The sequence below is a fragment of the Engystomops pustulosus genome, chromosome 1 (assembly GCF_040894005.1).
Source record: "Engystomops pustulosus chromosome 1, aEngPut4.maternal, whole genome shotgun sequence".
In the NCBI taxonomy this organism is placed as follows: domain Eukaryota; kingdom Metazoa; phylum Chordata; class Amphibia; order Anura; family Leptodactylidae; genus Engystomops; species Engystomops pustulosus.
Genome location: NC_092411.1, coordinates 262,938,588 through 262,962,869, shown reverse-complemented (window position 1 = coordinate 262,962,869; position 24,282 = coordinate 262,938,588). Strand labels below are relative to the sequence as shown.

Sequence of the window (24,282 nt, the reverse complement as noted above, 5' to 3'; positions counted from 1 at the left end):
TACAGACATCGGATGAACAAACTGAGTAAGACGTTGTCTAAACACACCAGCCGACAAAGATTTGTATCCATTGTTAAGGGTGACAACCTCCTATAGGTTGTGAGGGACTTCTAGGTGGCCCCATGTAGCTGAGAAGACCCCACCACTTATATATGTTTATTTGAGCCTTGGGGATAATCATCTGATCGGTGGAGATCTGACTGAAGGGACCCCCACTGATCACGTGATGGAGTCGCGTTCTTAATAATTGATGGAGTGACAGGTTGAGCTGCCATTCTATTACACTTCTATTCTTTATCTATTAGATATAGTTGGGCTTCGTGCCTTCTTATCTTAATGAACCATAATTCAAACAATTTCTTCTGTAATGCTTCTTCAGTATTGACCCCAAGGCCTCACTTCTACCCCAGCGTATGCTTCACCCAGGCCGGAACTTAGTCTAAGCATAGGGCCGGGTGGAGAAAGCTGAGCGGCCACACCACAAATCCGGCCAAAGATGGGACCTTTCTATATTCTGCGGAGCGCCGTCTCGGTGAGACATGGTGTGGGCGGCCAGATGATGGCCACCCAAATGGATAGACCCAAAGCTTGCACTTGCATTCATACACTTGGTGCCAGCATCTATGGCAGTGGTGGCGAACCTATGGCACGGGTGCCAGAGGTGGCACTCAGAGCCCTCTATATGGGCACGCTTGCCATCACCCCAGGGTAGAGTTTGCCAAACAGGACTCAGGGCCTCTTGCAGTCTCAGGCAGCCCAGGACCCTAGAAGGAAGCTACAATGATAATCCAAACTTATTTTCCTTCTTTCTACTGTATTGGGGTCATCAGGTGCCTATACAATTTAAACCTGTGACAAAGCAGAGAGTAATAAGTTACTGCTTAAATTGTTGCATTGGCACTTTGCGAAAAATATGCAGGTTTTCGTTGTAGTTTGGGCACTCAGTGTCTAAAAGGTTTGCCATCACTGATCTATGGGCTACATATTGTAATGATATTGTACTGTTATTAGGACCACAGTTTATAGCGATGTTATTTGGGCACCTTAGTGCAGTGCAATGTGGGCATTGTATGTAGAAGGGTCAGTTGCACTCTGCATGTAGCTACAAGGTCAATGGATAGAACATGGCCCAATGTATTTCTATGGGTTTATACACACCTGGCTCTGGTTTCCACAGCCCATGTTTTAGCCAACTTTCTGATTTGCACATTTTCGAGCAAGGCTTGGGCAGTCTGAGTGGACCTGGCCCTCCGATGATACATGTACCATGAGTCCATTGTTTGCGGTCCAGTATTGCAGACGTGAATTAAACATCCTCCCTAGGTCAGACTTGGCATGTCGTGATAGTAGTTGGACGATACATTGAACCCTTGTCACTTCTAAATTCATATACCCCCAAAAAGATTATGGGGACCCTTAGACCTAAATGCTTCTTGTTAACCCTTCTACCTCTAGCCCAAAAAAATGGTAAAAATAAAAAAAAAAGGAAAGCATATGTTACTAATTGGATCCTTTCCCAGCATAAGGTACATGTCAGGGGAGGGCCACCGGTCTAGGTCTAGTTAATAGCAGCTGCGGGGCAAGGTACTTCCAAAAGTCAAAGCGTTATGGTGTTTCCAGCTTCTCTGAGACATTTAACCATTTAAGCTGGCGCTCTGCTGTGTGCTTGTCAGCTGCTCCTCCGATGAGATAAGTTGTGTGAATCATAGAAAGCTTGGCTTCTTTCATATTACTATTGCCTGGCATATATGATGATCGATGACTAGCTCCAAGTATACAGGCATAGTCTGTACTGGGGTACTTACTGTGACCACCAGCCTCCTAATGAGAGATGATAGTAGGAATACCTAGTATTCATACAGTTGAATACCTAGGTAATATCTAATATGGGTCTTTCTAAAATACCTAGTATTCATACAGTTGAATACCTAGGTAATATCTAATATGGGTCTTTCTAAACTATTACTCTCAACAGGGCTTCATGTCTTTAGCTACCATAGCCTACTGGAAGTTGTAGTCTATATAGCATCTGGCCCTATGTTCTATACATTTTATAGGCTGGGTGACTGGCGTCTGTGCAGAATTAAGCTCCTGTCCTTTTTCCATGTTGAAATATGGATGGAATACCGTAATAAAGTATCATATGTTCCAATAAATCTGCCCTGCCCTAGCTATGCCTGGTGACATGAACACTACGGCTTAAGCCCCCGAACATTGAACATGAGCTTGAATTACAGCGGTCACGGTCTCTACCTTTTTGTGGCTGCAGCTGAGATCTTTAGTCTTGATAAGATGAGAGGATGCAGGTAAATGTAGCTTTAGGCTTGTGTATGGGTTATTTGTACTGGCAGGCTCTCAGATCGAGAGGAGAATGACCTGCTCTTATGTATGTAGCAGAGTGCAGTGGATGTAGCAGGGATGAGGGAGCTCTAGTTTGGAAATGAAAAGGTTTAGGTTTATTGGGATGACTGCTTTATAGTATCCTAGATAGAGAGATAGATAGATCGGAAGATAGATATGAGAAAGAGATATGAGATAGATAGATATTAGATAGATAGATATGAGAGAGATAGATAAATAGATAGATATTAGATAGATGGATAGATATGATATCGTTAGATGAATAATAGATAGATATTAGATAGAACGATAGAGATAGATGATAGATAGAAAGATGGGAAGATAGATACATAGGAAGAAAGATAGGAAGAAAGATAGGAAGAGAGATATCAGATAGATAAATGATAGATGGGAACATAGATAGATAGATATGAGATAGAAAGATATTAGATAGAGAGATAGATATGAGAGAGATAGATAGATACATATGAGATATGAGAGAGAGAGAGAGATATGAGAGAGAGAGAGAGATATGAGAGAGAGAGATATGAGAGAGAGAGATATGAGAGAGAGATATGAGAGAGAGAGATATGAGAGAGAGAGATATGAGAGAGAGAGATATGAGAGAGAGATATGAGAGAGAGATATGAGAGAGAGAGAGATATGAGAGAGAGAGAGATATGAGAGAGAGAGAGATATGAGAGAGAGAGAGATATGAGAGAGAGAGATATGAGAGAGAGAGAGAGAGATAAGAGAGAGAGAGAGATATGAGAGATATGAGAGAGAGAGAGAGAGAGAGATATGAGAGAGAGAGAGAGATATGAGAGAGAGAGAGATATGAGAGAGAGAGAGAGAGAGATATGAGAGAGAGAGATATGAGAGAGAGAGATATGAGAGAGAGATATGAGAGAGAGAGATATGAGAGAGAGAGAGAGATAAGAGAGAGAGAGAGATATGAGAGAGAGAGATATGAGAGAGAGAGATATGAGAGAGAGATATGAGAGAGAGAGAGATATGAGAGAGAGAGAGATATGAGAGAGAGAGATATGAGAGAGAGAGATATGAGAGAGAGAGATATGAGAGAGAGAGAGAGAGAGATATGAGAGAGAGAGATATGAGAGAGAGAGAGAGAGAGATATGAGAGAGAGAGAGAGATATGAGAGAGAGAGAGAGATATGAGAGAGAGAGAGAGATATGAGAGAGAGAGAGAGATATGAGAGAGAGAGATGAGAGATAGATAGATAGATATGAGATAGATAGATAGATAGATAGATAGATAGGAGAGAGATTGATAGGAGAGAGATTGATAGGAGAGAGATTGATAGGAGAGAGATTGATAGGAGAGAGATTGATAGGAGAGAGATTGATAGGAGAGAGAGAGATTGATAGATATGAGAGAGATAGAGAGATAGATATGAGAGAGATAGATATGAGAGAGATAGAGAGATAGATATGAGAGAGATAGATATGAGAGAGATAGATATGAGAGAGATAGATATGAGAGAGATAGATATGAGAGAGATAGATATGAGAGAGATAGATATGAGAGAGATATGAGATAGATATGAGATAGATAGATAGATAAAAGAAGAAAATTCCACAGGAGCACCGTGATCAGGGACCCCTAAGTATAAAGCTTAAAAAGGTGACAACACACTGAAACATGGAATAAAGTCATCACTATCTTCTTCAAATGGACCGGTTTGTGCTGCCTCATTTTGCTCATAGATAGATATGAAATCGATAGATAGTTATGAGATCAATAAATAGATATGAGACAAATATGACCTAGATCGGTCGCTAAGATAGTATAGGGACAAAATTAATAATGGGATTTATAACTAGGATTATATAGATATCCTATAAGCAGGGGAAAATTTTAGGCCGGCTTTACATCTTATATTTAGTTTTTCCATTTTTTTTTTTTGGCATATACCAAATGTGTTAAAAATAATATATCCTTCCTAATCCTATTAAAGTGAACAATTATGATTAGAAAGCCTTAGAGTGCCCCTAGGTGGCCAGACATGGAATGGCGGCCGTGTCTCCTGCTCGCTGCAGTTTTCCAGCTGAGATGGCGGGAGCCTTGTACTGTAATTAATTAGAACCTAGAACATTCATTAATAATGGAAGGAAATCCCAGCGCATGAATGTTTTGTTCTCTTTACATGTCATCGGTGTACGAGTGATAAATGATAATGGAGCGTCTGGATCTTGATATTTCTCCTGCTATGATTATATTACACCTTACCTGTCACCTGCAGACACTTCATAGACTCTAGTTAGATGACTCGGTAACAGTCACATCTCCTTTAGGTGATGGCTACTTACTGTAATGTGATACATCACTGCTGGATTTCATGTACAGAATATGCACTATGTTATTTTTGCCTTTTGGGGAATAGATGACAGTGTCTCACTTTGTAAAAGTGTTCATTTTGTTGAATTCCATGATAAAAAAAATGGAAAAGTACCATCAAAATGTTCTCAAAAGGTACAACTTGAGGAGTCAGGACTCAAAAGGCACATTTACAATAGGGGCTTGACTCAAAAGTTCCAGATACTATAGGAGCGTAACTCAAAAGTAACATATACAATAGAGGGAGGAACTCAAAAGTAACATATACAATAAGGGGCGGAACTCAAAAGTAGCACATACAATAGGGGCGTGACTCAAAAGTTCCACATACAATAGGAGTGGAACTCAAAAGTAGCATATACAGTAGGGGCATGAATCCAAAGTTCCAGATACAATAGGAGGCGGAACTCAAAAGTAGCATATACAAATGCGGTGTGACTCCAAAAGTTCCAGACACAATAGGAGCGAGATTCAAAAGTAGCATATACAATAGGGGCATGAATCCGAAGTTCCAGATACAATAGGGAGCTGGACTCAAAAACTATGATATATATAATAAGGGGTGGGACTCAAAAGTAGCAGATATAATTGGAGGCAGGATTCAAAAAGGAGAAGATACAATAGCAGGTAGGACTCAGAAGTACCAGATACAATAGTGGTTGGACTCAAAAATACCTGACATGTATATGACAGAATGGAGAGTGGGAATCAAAAGTAGTAGTTACAATATTGGGCAGGACTCAAAAGAGCAGGTACAATAGTGAGTGGAAGCAAAAACTAGCAGTCCAGGGATTACCCGGAGCCTGTAATGTCCACTTTCTTCAGCAAGGACCATCTGAATTTGTTTCGATTTCTACGAAAAGTTCTTGATATCAGTGTAGGTATCTAGTGGGGACAGTTACCTAGTTATCTGTCACTAGCTTTTTCTTCTCTGCTTCTGAAAATACATGCACACTCGGTCAGGTCCGTCATGCATGTGTATGGGCTGGAATAGCTATATTAGGCCACATTTATGCATTAATATACATTCTTAGCAATGTATCGCTCTCTTTCTCTCTTTATATTAACCTAAATATATAGATACACTCCTATTTATTCCAAATATATCACTAATGATTCAGAGATTCAATCTATCATATATGCAAATTAAAATAACTCCTTCTTCCTGATCTTTTTAGATTATGAATAGAATACCAAAACTATAGTGCAGACTGACACATTACTAGTAGAGAACATGTTGGTGATTCAGGGCCTGGGAAAGCAGGAGGAGATCCCCTATGAGCGCTGGAATGGAGGACTGTATAACTATAGAGGCCGCTTGATGAAATTTTAGTTGTAGTCATTTATTGATTGCGATATATAATAATTGTATAATTTTGTGCAGTTTATAGGCATATAGTCATTAGGCTTTCATAGCAACCCACTGGCCATATTATATCACATGCACAAAAACTTTTTTTTTTTTTTTGGCAAAATCCAGAGTCTGGGTGACAAAGTGATGTCTTTGGAGGAACAAAAGTTTTCTGTGGGTGTAAACAAGGAGTGCATACAATTAAGAAAAGAGGGAAAATAAGGAAACTGTATAATGACGGAGACAATTAGAGCAAATATTTGTTTTTGCAGTGAAGAATAGGTGGTCCCCCGAGCAGCCGGCTCGGCAATAGCAGGAATGGTGGGGCAGGGCACATCTATTCTGGAAGTCAGATAAATTTCATGCTCTTTAACATTTAGTGTGACTGTGGGCATTTTACCAGAGTCTGGCTTCTTCCTTTGGCCTTGCCCCCAGTGTGAGGAGAATAGCCAAAATGACAGAAGTTCACTCCGCACTGGGCCCATCACCCCGGTGCGCCATGAGAGACGGGCCACAATAGACACCTTGTGAGGTTGCTTTCATACAGAGGGGGTCGAGGAATAGAACTTAAAGTGACATGGGCTAAGATTTATTCATTTCCTGTACTTCACGCCGTTTCTTTGACACTCAGGGCTCGGCCGTCCAGGCTTTAATTAAAATCTTCATTAGGAAAGGTGAAAGCCTAGAGGTCAGAGTTCACAGAGACCTTTTTGAAAACGTCGACGATTTTTGTTATTATTTCTAAGGAAGGTTTCCTGAAGCGCTTATGAAGAGGTCTGGCTCTTAAGAAGGCTTTTTTAATTCAAGAAGGCACTCGCAAAACAGAAAAATTAAGAGCTGCCCATTCCAGTCAATGTCAAGTAAATTGGCTGACTCCGCCGACTCTCTCGAGTCTCCTTTTTGGATGTGTACTCGGTGTCCGCACATTCTTATGACTAATAGGCTTTGGGGAGTCACAAAAGGGTCTTCAGAAGACTAATTATTTTACTACTTTACCTGCAATCTTGGTTGCCCTTGACACACACAAGGCCTGATGCAGGGTTTAGAGGGGTTTTTTTTATCCTAAAAATCTCTTAATAGATTAATAGGGTTACAAGAAAAATTAATACCATCTGCATCCAGTTATGCCGCTGGGTGGGGGTGGGATTCCTCCCTGACTCCATCAAGTCTCATAAAAACCCCGATCAAACAGTTTCCGTGTGAGGAACCTAAAAAGTATTTGTCTAGCTTGCTGCTTGACTAACTTGTGACTACAATTTAGATTCAGTGTCTAGAGGGGATAGTCACAAATACACATGGTTCAGGATGTTGCTCTGTCTTTCCTGATTGGCTGTTATGTGTAAACATAAAACTACTTGGTGATTGTCTCTTTTTAAGCTCATTTCTGTTGGAGTAGAGCTGTTATTTGTGACTACAGTTGAGTTAGTGTTTGCATGTAGTCTGTGGTAGTCCGAGACACACCCTCTTCCTCATCATTGGTTCAGGCCGCTTCACCTTTGGCTCCTTTTTATAAACCTAAGCCAATCACTGGATAACCCCTATGGGTCAATTAGGGGAGGATTTATCATGGCTTGACTTAGTCACAATTTCTGGCACAGAGCAAGAATTGCGCTTCTCCGCCCTCTATGCTGGTTGGGTGTGGAGGGGGCTGCGCCAGGCCGTGCAGTGGGCCGGTGCAGGCTAGAGTGCAATTCTACTCCAGTCAAATTGCAGTCTCCTGGTAGCTCCGCTGTGTACCGGAAGGCTGAGGCACCATCATAGGCTGGTGCTAAGTGCTCAATGTGCCCCCAAATCTCACTTTGTACATAAAAAATAGAAAGTTTACCACCAAAACCTCCAGCTGTAAACCTATCCACGGCAATCCCATTTTTCTCAAGTGTTACAAGGTCAGAGCTCCATCAATTGGGATGCTATGGCATATATTACCTCCATGTTCTGTCCCTTTGTCAATCTTATGTTCCCACCACGACATCTATAGCCTGGATGTTCATTGCCATACAACCCTATGGAAGAATAGCTTCATAAAATAGGGTCCAATTTTCTGACAGATATAGGAGGTCTCTGCGTGTGCGGTGTATTACTTCCTAAGGACTATTGTATGAGTTGGTTGGGTGGAATAGTTGTCAGTCTGATAAAGGCCCTCTCTTTAATATTTATGGGGACCTCAAGACTTCCTACCATCAACAGTACTCATAGGGAATAATAGTTGTGCATTTTGGATTTTATCAAGCCAGACAGTGTTTCATTCCACATTCTCCATTGTTATGGGATTTGGATAAACACTGTAGTTGTTGACATCATGAATGTATCATCTATGTAAAGGTTTTATTGTCATAAGTCACCTCTAGCCTTAACTTCCAGGCTGTAGGATTTGTCCATACATACTCAGTACGGTGCAACTACTCAGCAGAGTAACTATGGCCCTTTTTCTGTACATTCAGTCACTTACCATAGTATCTGTGGTTTTCTATTGAACCAATGTATGTAAACTGTAAAAAACGTCTATGGGAGATTTAATGAGAGACGCATTGAGCAACGGGGCCTGGAAATTACTCTCAAATGTTTCCTGATTTATGGTCGATTTAATTCTTAAAATAAGACGGGGCTGACTTTATGAAAGTAGACAGGTAGGAAAATTCATGTAGTGCGTAGTAAATGCCGGCCGCACCCTCTTCACTTCTAGTGCCTTGAAAAGAGCTTATTGCTTGTTGTATTTATATTTGTCTGGTTGTCACTGGGGAGGGGGTGTGTGTCTTCTTATTTTGGGGATACAAAGACTTGAGATTGAAGTAAGAATAAGGAGACGTATAAAAGCTGTGACTTACGCCTTGGCATATCTGGCCAGTCGAAGTATTGGATGGCTGCCATGTAATACCACAATCCTCCTGTAGTGGCCACTAGAAGAAAAATAAATAGTGGACTAGCAACGATCACAGCGATCATAACTGTAAAGATAGTAGTCTTGACATATGGACATGAAGCAATAATTTACTATTATATTCCAACTCTGTCCTCTTCAGGAGCCTTAAAAGGGTTGAACTAAGCTTGCCAGTTATCCCTTGTACATGAGCTTGGGGATTACAAGCTGAGTGTAATGTGTCCTGCCAGGCACAGCGCTCGGGTATCTACAGAACTCAAATTCACTGTGAGTGCTGTGCCCAGTAATTTCCAACACTCCCATATTATTGGATAGTGTGGTAGGATACATGTTTTTCTTGGTACTCCACCCATCGGTGAGAACAGGATGCCTATTCTCTGGATTGCTGGGAATCCGGTTCTTGTGATCACTTGGGAGTCCCAGCCGTCAGACCCCCACCGATCCGCTATTATGTTGATAGGGGATAACTTGCAAACTTGGTGCATCCCCTTTAAAACCAGATACAACCAATTGACATGAGGGATGGCTTCTCTGAAAAAATGCAGCCATGTTTTTCCAACAGTTAACAAGCCCTTTAAGTAGGATATTCAGCCCTACTCCATCTGTTTTCTAGGTCATAAGTTGAAAATTCATGGCTCACAATGAGAGATTTCAGTGTTGAATGGATGACTCTGTATCTGGGATGCACAATAGGTGGGAATCAGTTCTGTAGAAGTAGCGACAGGAAATACCTTCCAGTTCCTCGCTGTATGTTCACGTCTCTGTACACAGAACCAGCCGGATCAAAGTGTTGCTTGTGACCTGACCTACCTACCATGGCACTTAGGATTCCATCATCTTCCAGAGGAGAAGCAGCAGGGGCTGATTTAATGAACTGCCCAGCGGCTTCCTAGAAGAGGACACTTGAGTTCGGATGCAATCAGAGCCGGGAACACATTCATCTGTGGGGTGGAGGATGAAGAAGCTCATTACAATCTTCTGCAGCCAAAACACTGAGCGGCCTGTTATAGGAGGGTTTAAATCCAAGACAAAGGGCGTCTACCGCAGATGTGAAGCCCTTTATACTCACTAACGTTTGTCATTTTGGTATAAACAGAATTGTAATTCTACGGTTTCATGCCAACCGAATGAGAAAATCTAAAAACGGAGAAGACTAAAACCCACATTTAAGTTCTCTCCAACCTCCAGATGTCCTGAAACTACAACTCCCAGCATGCCATGACAGCTAAGAAATATATATATATATATATAAAAAAAACAACTAATTGGTGCTTTAAGTGTTTGTTCAGAATTAGAAAAACATGGCTGCTTCCTCCCAGATACAGCACCCATTCTCCCATTCTGTGCTGGTTGACTGTGGTGCAACCACTTGGACCTCCCACTGATGATGACAATAGGGGTCATTCTGCATTCATCTTTATGCGCCTATTCATACCTGGTATACAGAAGCCCCCCATTATTGTAATCTATGCAGTCCCAGTTGTTGAAGAACTTTTTAAACTTTTGCGTCACGTTTTTTTGTTGCGTTTTTGAAGTATTTTGGAAAGACGCTCCCGTTCCTGTTGCATGTGTTTGCGGCTATCTCTGGGGCAGATTTACTTACCGGGTCCTTTCGCGATCCAGCGGCGCGTTCTCTGCGGTGGATTCGGGTCCAGCCGGAATTCACTAAGGCAGTTCCCCCGGAGGCGCGCTGGAATGCCCTGAAATTCACCGGCCAATACCTGGTGAATTTTCGCAATACATTTTTTGTTTTAAATACGGCGGTGTTTCCGAATCCGTCGGGTTTTCGTTCGGTCACGCCCCCCGATTTCCGTCGCGTGCATGCCGGTGCCGATGCGCCAATATCTGATCGTGTGCGCCAAAATCCCGGGCAATTTTAGGGAAAATCGTCGCAAATCGGAAATATTCGGGTAACACATTGGGAAAACGCGAATCGGGCCCTTAGTAAATGACCCCTTCTATGTTGCTTTCTTGCTGTTGCAAAAAGCGCACAAACTTCTAATTGCATTGTGTCCCTTTGCGTTTTGTATTGCGTTTTTTTTATTTGCGTTTTGCTGGAAAGCAGTTTTCCTGAACTTTTTCATCAACTTTTCTGCGTTTTTCAAGGGTGCAGAAGACTATTGCTTTGATCTGATTAGGAGTATAAAACGCAATTGCAAACTGGTCTTTTGCTGCGCTAAAAATGCTTGCATATTCGATGCGTCAAAAATGCACCAAAAAACGCAATGCAATGTATCATGTGAGCGCGGCCTGAGGGCCTCTTTGGTAGCACAACTAGAGCCCCTCGTCTGTTAATTATACACAACTCTGTACATGCGTACTGCCACCTCCTCCATCCCCTCTAGTGACATTACTCAACTCTCTCTCGACTCGACTCTCAATTCCTGCGCATGCTTTGTCGTCTTTTCACAGTGCGATACTGCAATTGCCAAGAGCCAGCTGTGATCTGTGCAGAGACAATCGGGCAAGTGCGGAAATTGCAGAGAACCGTGTGATGTCACCGGCTTTTGGGCTTGGGGGGGAGGCGGAGCAAGAAGGAGGGCAGTAAGCATACAAAAATTTTTGCATAAGTAACAGACGATAGAGCTCGGAGGGGCTCTAGTGATGCCTCCAGAGCTGCTCATTTGCATATTTAAAAAAAAATTGAAAAAGGGGGCACAAGAATAATTTTTGAGAAAACTAGGGCACAAGAATCGAAACTATCTAAATCTCACTATATTTTAACAACATGTGACTGTGTTTTGGTTAACATACAAGAATCTGGTGCTAAATTCCCTTAAAGGTTCTGTGTAAAAATTCTGTAGACTCCAGTGCCTGAGCACAAGATTTCAGGTTTTTGGCCAACTGATCCCGATCCACCATTGGTATCTAAAAAAGTAATATAACCATCTTTACCTCTATCAAAAAAGATGCCTTTGTATAAAGGATTGATGGAAAGTTCTTGTACTCTCTACAGGCTTATTATTGACAAAACCATTAAAGGGTTACTGGAAATTATATAAAAAAGTGGGATTGTTTTCAGATATGGCCCCCCCCCCCCATTAGCCATAGTCCATGACTAGTATTGAAGCTAAGTCATAGTCATATAGCAGATATGCTTCTAGTATAGCACCTGGCACAGTTAAGTAATGGAGAGAGCGTTTATACTTTTACGTTCCGCTTTCATCTTTTTAAGCCGTATGAAAATCCTTTTAACATTTTGATGGACCTTAAGAAGACGAAAAAGCAACATTTTGTTTTAAGTTCTCCATTATGGAAATCATTTCTGGAATCCGTCTCGTAAAGCCTTCGCGCGGGAGGTTATTGATTTGATTTAAAGTCGCCCGGAATGCGGCGCACCTGTCACTTTTAATTGTCTTGTACTTTTATTCCGTCAAACAATTATAATGGATACAAAAAGTCTGTTAATTTCATTTTCTATGGTCCTGCCAGAACAGCAATTCATTTTTGTTAAGATCAACCGTTACATTCTTCTCTGCGGAACGCTCCGTCCTTGTGCCTGTTCCGTAAAATTCCATCATCTGTCTGTCACACTTTGAGAACATCTTGATATCCTTGAGGGAAGGTGGCGGCACTTGGTGAATGGTGGGAGTCGCCCTTATGATTGGGGGCAACTGGATCTATCATAACATTGTATCACCCAAGTTCTCGTCTTGTACCGGGAGGACTATATCTCCAGTCCATGTGGGAACCATGTGTCATGCGTCTGCCTAAGATATATAGCTCCGTACAGGAGAAGGATTGGATATGCTTATTTTGCAGCCTTTAAATCACGTTGAAGGACCTCGCCTACACATGTTGCCTCTTAATACAATGCGACTGGCTGAAATGTAATGAGAACCCATACTTGTATACAATATTAAGACTGAGGGGAACATATGGCATAACAAGAGAATGTATAGATGTTGTAAAGATCACAGGGAAAGAGGAATACGGAATAATAAAGACTACAGGCCCATATCTAGGGACTCCCCATCATCATAGAACATGTTTATTTAATTACAAATACAATTCTTTCTGATGGTCCTCACTTGATGAGTGCAGTAGATTCATCCTAGAGCTTTTTCTCATTGGCAAAATTTTACTATAGACCATATGATTTGCATTGTCATACACTGAAACAGCATTAAAGTAATATTACTTTTATATAGCATTGCGCCACCTGGTGTTCATAGTGTATAGCAATGATGACGTCCTCCTTCTGAGATCATGCTGGTGGACACAAACATGGAGAATGGCTGATATGTCACATATAAGTCACTCTCCTTGCTGCTAATTCTCAGTAGCAGAAGCTTATATAATAATGTTTTTAGAAGGGGGGAAATCATCAGTAAGTAGCTAAGAAATATATGCAGAGGAACATCCCATGCACTTTATTTAAGCTGCCCTTTAGCCATTTGTATGGCTCCCAGAGGAAGAAGACTAGGGCTTAATTCACACTTGTGTTTGACAGGTTCCGTTTTTCCTTCCAACATCAAACAGTGGGAAAAAAAAGCAACTTTTTCTCCGCTATTAATGACCGATGCATAACTAAAGGTAATGGGGCAGAAAAAGGTAAACAGTAAACCTTTTAGTTTTCGTTACACCACCCCCAAAATTAAAAATGTCATGTGAATCCCTAATGTAGGTGTGAAAATTCATTAGCACAACAATGGTAAAAAAGGAAACCCCGTACACAAGGACACTATCAGGCTTAGTACACCCATAGAAGTGTAGGAACACCCCATTTATACTGTATAGGCACAAAGATCCAGCATAGTAGCTGCTCCTCCAGGTTTCTGGGTCCCACTCTTCCTTTCCTTCCTCCACGTAAAGCAGTAGTTCTCAACCTTTCTAATGCTGTGACCCCGCAATACAGTCCCTCATGTTGTGGTGACCCCAAACTCTGAGATTCCCAGTAAAAATGTAATAAAATTGCAGTTCCGATGGCTTTAGGCGACCCCCGGTTTTGGTCGCTCGACCCCTGCTGGGGTCACGACCCACAGGTTGAGAACCACTGACTTAAAGTAATAATGTCATGTGATGTCTTTGTTTTTGGGGGAAGCAGTTACATTCCCTCATCTTACAGAACGTATGTGAGAGATGACAGATGGTTTACTGTAATCTCTCTTTCTTTCAGGGGTCAGACATTTACGGCAATCTCTTCCTGTCCGTGAATGTTTGGTTTTAAGCTGTGACGTCATTGTCACGTACATAGTACAGTACACATATAGAGGAGTCTCTTACGAGACCAAGACATCTATTCATGAGAAAATTTAAACAAAGATTCTAAATCCCGTTTTTCAGAGGCCATTTTGAAAATATAGGAAGAATTCTAATTGGCAACTGCTGTGTGTAGATTCCCTTTGTCATTGGCTAACAGAACCAACACGTAATGAAGAAAGAAATGATCAAAAGTTGTCCATGGAAAAAAATGAGCCGTCTCTTAAAAATCAGAGCTGAAATTTTGATTGGTTGCATTGTGACCAAGATCATGTTTGGTTGATGATTTGTTTATTTCAGATAATGCATTGTTTGCTGAAAAACAAATTAATTACAGAGGGTTTATGGGGGGGGGGGGATTTACTGATGGGGGTTTATAAAGATGATTACAGGGGTGGAGTAAGACTGCCATGGGCTCTGGGATGTATGGATATTATGGCTCCTACAAGTCCGGAATCACTTCCTACATATGGGACTAGAATCAGCTTCTCGAGGAATGGATGTGTGCCTTCTGCTGCTTTCACACTTCAGTTTCCGTACCTTTGGAGGACCTTGAAAGGTCCTGAAATGGCTCCTGTGTACATGTGTATGGAGAGCAGGAACAGATGTACAAGGATTTCATGGATGAATTCCTTCTCCGTTTTAATTTTGTTGGTGGTTTTGGTGGCCCAGGGTCCCCTAAAAGGCTTGGGTCCTGGCTACCGCCCAACCCACAGAACATGAGTTTAAAGGAAATGGAAAATTCATTAGGATATCAGGGTGTAATACTGAGGTTCAACTGATGGTTGTTTATACGGATGTCTGAGTCTAGTATAGAGGTTTAACAGTGAGAATTGGTGTAATACAGAGGTTTATTGATGGAGGGTTTATTAGGATTCCTGTACCGAAGTTTCACTGATTCGGGTTTACTAGGATGGTGTAATATAGAGGTTTTAGAGTAAGAAAGTTTATTAAGTGTGCATGCGTGTAATACAGAGGCTTTACTGATGGGAGATTCATTAGGATTCCTACGTATTAGGGGTTTACTAAGATGGTTGGGGGTATTACGGGTGTATTACAAGGGCTGTACAGAAGAGGGGTTCATACAAAGGCTTTATGAAAGCGGGCTCATCTGAGTGTTATACAGAGGTAGCCATTCTCCATACTTTGTATAACAGCTCAGTATTTGGGGGCGTCCTGTAATAATGACATCAGTACACGGCGCACTTCGCGGTCTCTCGTATTATGCGGTGCACTTGTAACAAATTGATCTAAGTGCACTTTTGGAAAGAGCGAGGGCAGGACGGGATCGATCCTGTGGTCAATGAATTGACTTCCATGACGAGACTGAGGTTGGAGAGTTTTTTTTATGCTAACAAGCCGACATAATCTTATTCAGATGGGGATGATTGATGTCGCTCTCCCCTAATGTACTACATATAGAGTACTACGCCGCAGCTCCCATCTGCATTCAGGACACAACTGATGACCCTTTTACCATGATTGCCTGTAGCACGGGGTGTAGCTACAGATGTAGCAGAGCTGAGATTGTTTCTGGCTGCACTCACTATATCATCTTCCCATACGATACATGCTAGACCTCAATACATAACTACTATTCAGACGAGGGCGATTTAGGTTACGCAAAATACATGTAAAAATTGTGTACAATTTTATTTTTTCAATTTTCAGCAAAATTTCGGTGATTTTGGTAAGAAAATACCCAAATAGCAAATTGTAACACAATGATAAGAACATTACTGACTGTATAAGGAATGTATATGGTGTCTGGAGAGGTGGAGATGGCTGATTTATGTCACGCGTTGTGCTACGTGGAGAAGTCAATGGTCGGTGCCGACAGCCGCTCTTTGTATTGTCCATTGTTCTCTGTGTATTGGTAAAACATCTGCTGGACAGTGATGGTTTCATCAGATTCTCCCATGCAGGCAGCGCCCGGTGCGGAAATAGACATGTGTGTCTGTGATATCTGAGAAGAGCATTGTGGATCCATGTCCCTGCATGGAGGGAAAGGCTTCTCCGTAATGTCAGCCCCAATTATCTGTGAGTTTAGAAAAAGTTTACATGTATAGTGTATAACAATGGTCTACATCTACTGATCACACTCTAGAGGAGATGGATACATAGATATATAGATATGGGATTGACAATAGATTGATGGATGGATAGATATGAGATAGCTGTGGGATTATATAATCTGTGATCATTTAGCATAGAATAAATACTGAATGGACATAATTATAAAATATGGAGATGTATAGATAGAGATAGATAGATATGAGATTAAAAAAAAAAGGAAAAAACAGCAGCACTCTATTTGTGTGAAAAAAAGGGTGTTTATTATTACGCATAGGATGGAATAAACACCATTTTTTCACACAAATGGAGTGCTGCCAGTTTCTGTTTGCTAGATATGAGATAGATAGATAGATAGATAGATAGATAGATAGATAGATAGATATGAGATAGACAGATAGATATGAGATGGATATGAGATAGATAGAGAGATATGAGATAGATAGATATGAGATAGATATGAGATAGATAGATAGATAGATAGATATGAGATAGATAGATAGATATGAGATAGATAGATAGATATGAGATAGATAGATATGAGATAGATAGATAGATATGAGATAGATAGATAGATAGATAGGAGATAGATAGATAGATATGAGATAGATATGAGATAGATAGATAGATATGAGATAGATATGAGATAGATATGAGATAGATAGATAGATATGAGATAGATAGATAGATAGATATGAGATAGATATGAGATAGATAGATAGATAGATAGATATGAGATAGATAGATAGATATGAGATAGATAGATAGATATATATGAGATAGATAGATATGAGATAGATAGATATGAGATAGATAGATAGATATGAGATAGATAGATATGAGATAGATGGATAGATAGATATGAGATAGATGGATAGATAGATATGAGATAGATAGATAGATATGAGATAGATAGATAGATATGAGATAGATAGATATGAGATAGATATGAGATAGATATGAGATAGATGTGAGATAGATAGATATGAGATAGATAGATGGATATGAGATAGATAGATGGATATGAGATAGATAGATAGATATGAGATAGATAGATAGATATGAGATAGATAGATAGATATGAGATAGATAGATAGATAGATAGATAGATAGATAGATATGAGATAGATAGATAGATATGAGATAGATATGAGATAGATAGATAGAGATTGAGATAGATAGATATGAGAGAGAGAGATAGATAGATGGATATGAGATAGATAGATGGATATGAGATAGATAGATGGATATGAGATAGATAGATATGAGATAGATAGATATGAGATAGATAGATATGAGATAGATATGAGATAGATAGATAGAGATTGAGATAGATAGATATGAGATAGATAGATAGATAGATAGATAGATATGAGATAGATAGATAGATAGATATGAGATAGATAGATAGATAGATAGATAGATAGATAGATAGATAGATAGATAGATAGATAGATAGATAGAGATTGAGATAGATAGATAGATAGGTAATTGAAAATAGGCAGCACTCCAAGGTATGCAGTGAAAAAGCGGTGTTCTTTATTCCATATAGATAGATAGATAGATATCCAAAGCAAAGAAAAACTGCAGCACTCCAATCTTGTGAACAAACAAGCGTGTTTATTCCACCTCCAGCAACGTTTCGGCTGTTAGCTCAGCCTTTGTCAAGCAATGTGTGTAAAGTTTTGTACAAATATATATAGTGGCAGTGCAGTGACATCATACATAAAAGTAAACAAAAGCACATGGTGCATATAATACAATTTAACAGTGATCAAATAGTTATCAATCAATGAATGATACATACATATAATAGCATTTCATAAATGTCTACATTTGTGATCATGTTGTGGATAAGTGTATCATTCACCCACTCAGACTGGTGTGAGTGGAAGGATAGCACCCGCTATATTTAATTACTAAGGACTGTGCTGCTGTTTTTTTGCTTTTTTAGATAGATAGATAGATAGATATGGGATGGATAGATAGATAGATATGGGATGGATAGATAGATAGATATGATATAGATGGATACATAAATGGATAGATTTATAGATAGATGATGTATGTGAGAGAAATAGATGGATGATTGATAGATGATAGATATAGGTAGATATGAGATATGGAATAAATAGGTGGAGAAATAGATAGAATAATAGATAGGAGATGGATAGATGAATGTAAAAGATGGATGTAAAGATAGATGGATCTATAAGAAATAATTTCCTTTATCCTACACTCAGATGCATTTCTTATAGCCTGAATCCCTTATATATGGAAGTGTATGCAAAAACTAACGATCCACTAATTAATTAGGCAATGTGGAGACATTGCAGAGAGAGTCTCAGCAGGGGGCGCTGTATTACACTTGATCTATGCTTGTCCCCTGTAGATGAGTTTCTCATCTCACCTTCCTAATAATCCTGGGTCTCCATCCTGAGCGTTCTCTATCTTCCCATATAATTACATCCGCATTGTTATAAATTACCGCCATCTTTGCCGTAGTGCATATTAAATCACGTATAGGACTTCCCTTATGTGTAGCCCCACCCGCGACACTGAGGAAATTGCTTGATTTTCGGTAAATGGGGGGGTATTAATCTTTGCTCTTTTTCCTAATAGGACTGTATCCGAGCCTCTTCCCAGTAGTGGATCAGCAGTTTATTCAGTGCCCCCTCCCTTCCCATAAGATCTGGGGGCACATTAGTCTTTATCCATTAGCGGATGACACTGGAGATTTATGATGTCACCGTCAGACTTTTAGGAAGGTTAAACCATTGAAGGGGGAATAAAATTACCGGTAATTAAATTTCCAATCCCCTAATGGATTTATTGCTCCTTTGGGAACAGATGGTTCATCCCTTGGAAAACGCAAAAATTATAAAAGCCACACGTCCATTTTTTTTTTTCTTTTCCATAATTAAGTGCGGCTTCTTTGTGAGAACGCTGATGTGGCATTTATAGGGAAGTCATAAAGCGATCTATAAATACAATGGTATTACCGCAAGGACATTATTGTAATGAGCGGATGCTGTAGCGCAGAATAATCGCCACTCGCTGTCTGACAGCTCTGCCCAGATGAGGCCCCTGGCGTGATGTGTTATACCGTACTATAGTTCACTGCGTAGTATCCCTCAGCATATGGCGGCATGTTTATTACACTACACACTGCTATGTAGATTCCATATGTTTCAGGGATGATAGTGATAGAAGTCGCTTGAAGCTTAATGCGGATATTCTATTCCTTCCTTACAACTCGGTCTGTAGGGGGCAGTACTATTGCTTTATATTTACTCTCTATACACACAGAAATGTCATCTATATAGATCATGGACAGCAAAACATCCCTGGTAAAGATCCATAAGCAATCTGTGTGCCGCCATATAGTGCCCACGGAATGGACTGGATTCTGCCCTTCAGACCGTCATCATATTTGTTGCATGTCTGTATATCTAATATTTATCTATCCATCTATCTCATATATATATCTTTTGTTCTAGTTTGTATCTATCTACAGTATTTATCTCATATCTATCTATCTATCTATCTATCTATCTATCTATCTATCTATCTCATATCTATCTATTTATCTATCTCATATCTATCTATCTCATATCTATCTATGACTACAAGTGATGACATCATATATATTGTGCATGTAGCCACTGAGCCATTAGCAGTTCTGGGGGACATTTATAATAAGCTGGCGCAAATTGCACCAGTGTATGATGTTGGCCCCACCCCTAGCGCCTTGGCTTCCTGATAGATCTGGGCGGCTGACAACACATCGCTGTGCCCCCGGAGTTCTTCTACGCCAGGTTTGACCAGGCGTAGAATAGCGCCATAGCCTGCACTTAAACAGATGAAGGCTATAGGCTGGTGCAGCAACACATACATTCTAAGTTCCTGGCACAAATACCTGGAATTGCAACCTGGCAAGTAGTGATAAGTAGTGATAAATGTGCCCCCGGTTTCATTGCAGGTCTAAATATCTAATATCTGTTGTATATCTATTTCATTTTTATCTATCTATGTATTATCTATGTATGTATCTAACACGGTACAAATCTACACTACTATTATCTATGTATTATCTATGTATCCATTTATCAATCTGTTCATCCATTTCTCTCAAATCTATCTATATCTATCTCTCTCATATCTATCTATCTATCTATCTATCTATCTATCTATCTATCTCTCTCATATCTATCTATCTCTCTCATATCTATCTATCTATCTATCTATCTATCTCATGTCTATCCATCCATCTCTCTCATATCTCTCTAGCCATCTTTCTATCCATCAATCTTGCTGGTCACACAGTGGAAGCACCTGCCATTGTTTTTGTGTTACATTTTATGATGGATACATGTTTGGATTGCAGTCCAGATATTACGCGGGATAGTAATCCAGTCCGTGGCTAGAATGTGTCACACATCTGCAGCGCTGCACCCAGTGTAACACTTAACATATGTTAGTGACGGAGAATCAGGATGAAGACTGCTCAGAACTTTCTTGCCCGTGTTTCTGATTAGCATTTGTGATGTCTTACAGTTTGCTTGTACTTTAATCAGCTTTATACATACTAATATACACTGCACTTTTGTTAAAGGGGCCTATAAATCACATGGACATTCAGCCTGATGAAGGTCATAACTTCCATCACTTATGGGATTGTCATTCCAGCACAAGCTGCAGCAGTAGAACAAATAATAATAATAATAATAACAACAACAATAATTTACAATAATAACAGTAATAATGAATAATACAATTATACTATTTATCCAACCTATCTACCAAGTGTTTATATCTTTTCATCTATTTATCTGTCAACAGTCTGTCTAGGGGGGGTACTGAATTAAGAGGGGTGCTGGAGTTATATAAGAGGGACATGGGGTTCTGGAGTTCTATATAAGAGGGGCATAGGGTTCTGGAGTCATATAAGAGGGACATGGGGTGCTGGAGTCATAAAGGAGGGACATGGGCTGCTGGGGTCATAAAGGAGGGTCATGGGGTGCTGGAGTCATATAAGAGGGACATGGAGTTCTGGAGTCATATAAGAGGGACATGGGGTGCTAGAGTCATAAAGGAGGGACATGGGGTGCTGGAGTCATATAAGAGGGACATTGGCTGCTGGGGTCATAAAGGAGGGTCATGGGGTGCTGGAGTCATATAAGAGGGACATGGGGTTCTGGAGTCATATAAGAGGGAGATGGGGTGCTAGAGTCATAAAGGAGGGACATGGGGTGCTGGAGTCATATAAGAGGGACATGGGCTGCTGGGGTCATAAAGGAGGGATATGGGGTGCTAGAGTCATAAAGGAGGGACATGGGGTGCTGGAGTCATATAAGAGGGACATGGGCTGCTGGAGTCATAAAGGAGGGACATGGGGTGCTAGAGTCATATAAGAGGGACATGGGGTGCTAGAGTCATATAAGAGGGACATGGGGTGCTAGAGTCATAAAGGAGGGACATGGGGTGCTGGAGTCATAAAGGAGAGACATGGGGTGCTAGAGTCATAAAGGAGAGACATGGGGTGCTAGAGTCATAAAGGAGGGACATGGGGTGCTGGAGTCATATAAGAGGGACATGGGGTGCTGGAGTCATAAAGGAGGGACATGGGGTGCTGGAGTTATATCTATCTATTTTCTATCATCTTTCTCAAATCTATATCCATTTATTCAAGTATAAATGCATCTGTAGGGGAAAAGCAATTTTTGTTTAAAATATGTATATTTTTACTTTGATTTTTTAGATTGTATTTATTAATTTTATGTCTTTCACATTAGGCTAAAGTGTATATTATGTAAATGAAAAGTATTCCAATACATATAACGTAAATTAAAATTATTCTGATCCATATGATGTAACACATAAATATGTATGTGTATATGTATGTGTGGACGTATATACAGTATAATTATGTCTATAAGATGCTTTTTCTATTTTTCATAGTTTTATTCAAAAGTTTTTATCTTTTCCTTTCCAGTGACCTCAGTGAGAACCAGATCCAGGCAATCCCCAGAAAAGCATTTCGTGGTGCGGTAGATATTAAAAATCTGTAAGTATTTTCCTGTGGAGCCGTATCATTTGGCCTTTATGACATTGTGTAATGCAGCGCGTACCGTAACACCACAAAACTCCAATGTTTTATGACATTCAAACACAATTGTGACCTGTATGAAAAATGGAAACCAGCAGAAGTCTGACACAGGAAATCGCTCCACCATGTAACACTCCCCGCTCTCCCGGTCCTGATTTTCAGAAGAATTTTTAAGAGATACAATAAACATTTTAACTCTTTATAACTGAAATTACAGCATTTCATTTCCCTCCAGCCAAATAATGTGGGAGATGTTTATGAAGTCTTGTGTAAAAATGTAATTGTTGTAGAATATATTTGATTTATATATATTGTACATACCGTATTTTTTGCCCTATAGGGCGCACCGGACTATAGGGCGCATTAGTCCGATGCGCCTTATATATGTAATAATTACATATATAAGGCGCATCGGACTATAAGGCGCGGGGTCCGGGGGCCGGGGGCGTGGCAGAGGTCCGGGGGCGTGGCGGAGACCCGACGTGACGCGGCGACGGGACGCGACGCCGAGACGCGACGGGGAACGCGGGGAAGGTGAGCGGGGAAGGTGAGGGGGAGGTGGAGGAGGGCAGCGGACCATACTTACATAGGTCCCCGCTACCGGAGACAGCAGATCTCCCGCTGGAGATCTGCTGTCTCCGGTAGCGGGGACCTATGTAAGTATGGTCGCTGCCCAGCGCCATACATAGGGCGCACCGGACTATAAGGCGCACTTTGGATTTCCACTGAAATCCAATGCTTTTAAGTGCGCCTTATAGTCCGGAAAATACGGTATATACATAACTCTGGGAAAAAAAACATATTTTTCTGACTCTAAGGTGGAGTATAAGATGTGCTTTACCAAGACCCCAGATTTCAATACCAAAAATATACAGGCGGTCCCCTACTTAAGGACACCCGACTTACAGACAACCCATAGTTACAGACGGACCCCTTTGCCCACTGTGACCTCTGGTGAAGTCTCTGGATGCTTTACTATAGTCCCAGACTGCAATGATCAGCTGTAAGATGCCTGTAATGAAGCTTTATTGATAATTCTTGGTCCAATTACACCAAAAATTTTGAAACTCCAATTGTCACCGGGGCAAAAGAAAAAAAATTGTCTAGAACTTCCATTATAAAATATACAGTTTCGACTTACATACAAATTCAACTTAAGAACAAACCTCCAGACCCTATCTTGTATGTAACCCGGGGACTGCCTGTATATGTATATATTTGTCACAAATTCTCTGCAAAGCACAGAGACGGCCCCGCTGCGTTCGCACAGAGACGGCCCCGCTGCGTTCGCACAGAGACGGCCCCGCTGCGTTCGCACAGAGACGGCCCCGCTGCGTTCGCACAGAGACGGCCCCGCTGCGTTCGCACAGAGACGGCCCCGCTGCGTTCGCACAGAGACGGCCCCGCTGCGTTCGCACAGAGACGGCCCCGCTGCGTTCGCACAGAGACGGCCCCGCTGCGTTCGCACAGAGACGGCCCCGCTGCGTTCGCACAGAGACGGCCCCGCTGCGTTCGCACAGAGACGGCCCCGCTGCGTTCGCACAGAGACGGCCCCGCTGCGTTCGCACACAGACGGCCCCGCTGCGTTCGCACACAGACGGCCCCGCTGCGTTCGCACACAGACGGCCCCGCTGCGTTCGCACAGAGACGGCCCCGCTGCGTTCGCACAGAGACGGCCCCGCTGCGTTCGCACAGAGACGGCCCCGCTGCGTTCACATTTCCTTCTCGCCCACCAAAGGGGTATGGCCTTGAGAATGAGGGCTTGATCTCCAGAAAAGCAATGTTATCGGGTGGGAAATAGTCTGGGCAACAGTTTAGACCCCTAAAAGTAGAACTCGAAAGTCCTAGACTGCAACAGATTCATCATCAATGTATCTAGACTCGTGTTCTCGGGCTCTGCACTGTCGGAGCTTGCCATAAATAAGTGAATTCTAGTGTATCAGTTTGTCCCGATACATTATTTTATAATT

At 41.1% G+C, this 24,282-nt stretch overlaps 1 protein-coding gene across 8 annotated transcripts in view; it reads left to right on the top strand.

Annotated features, from left to right (window-relative positions):
- The window catches only part of SLIT2 (slit guidance ligand 2), a 213,507-nt gene that overhangs the window by 114,628 nt on the left and 74,597 nt on the right, over window positions 1-24,282 (top strand). For all 8 annotated transcript variants that reach the window (XM_072126021.1, XM_072126022.1, XM_072126026.1 and 5 more), the window contains one exon: window positions 22,199-22,270. In XM_072126021.1, coding sequence (XP_071982122.1) covers window positions 22,199-22,270 — 72 coding nt within the window. The remainder of the gene's footprint in view (window positions 1-22,198; window positions 22,271-24,282) is intronic.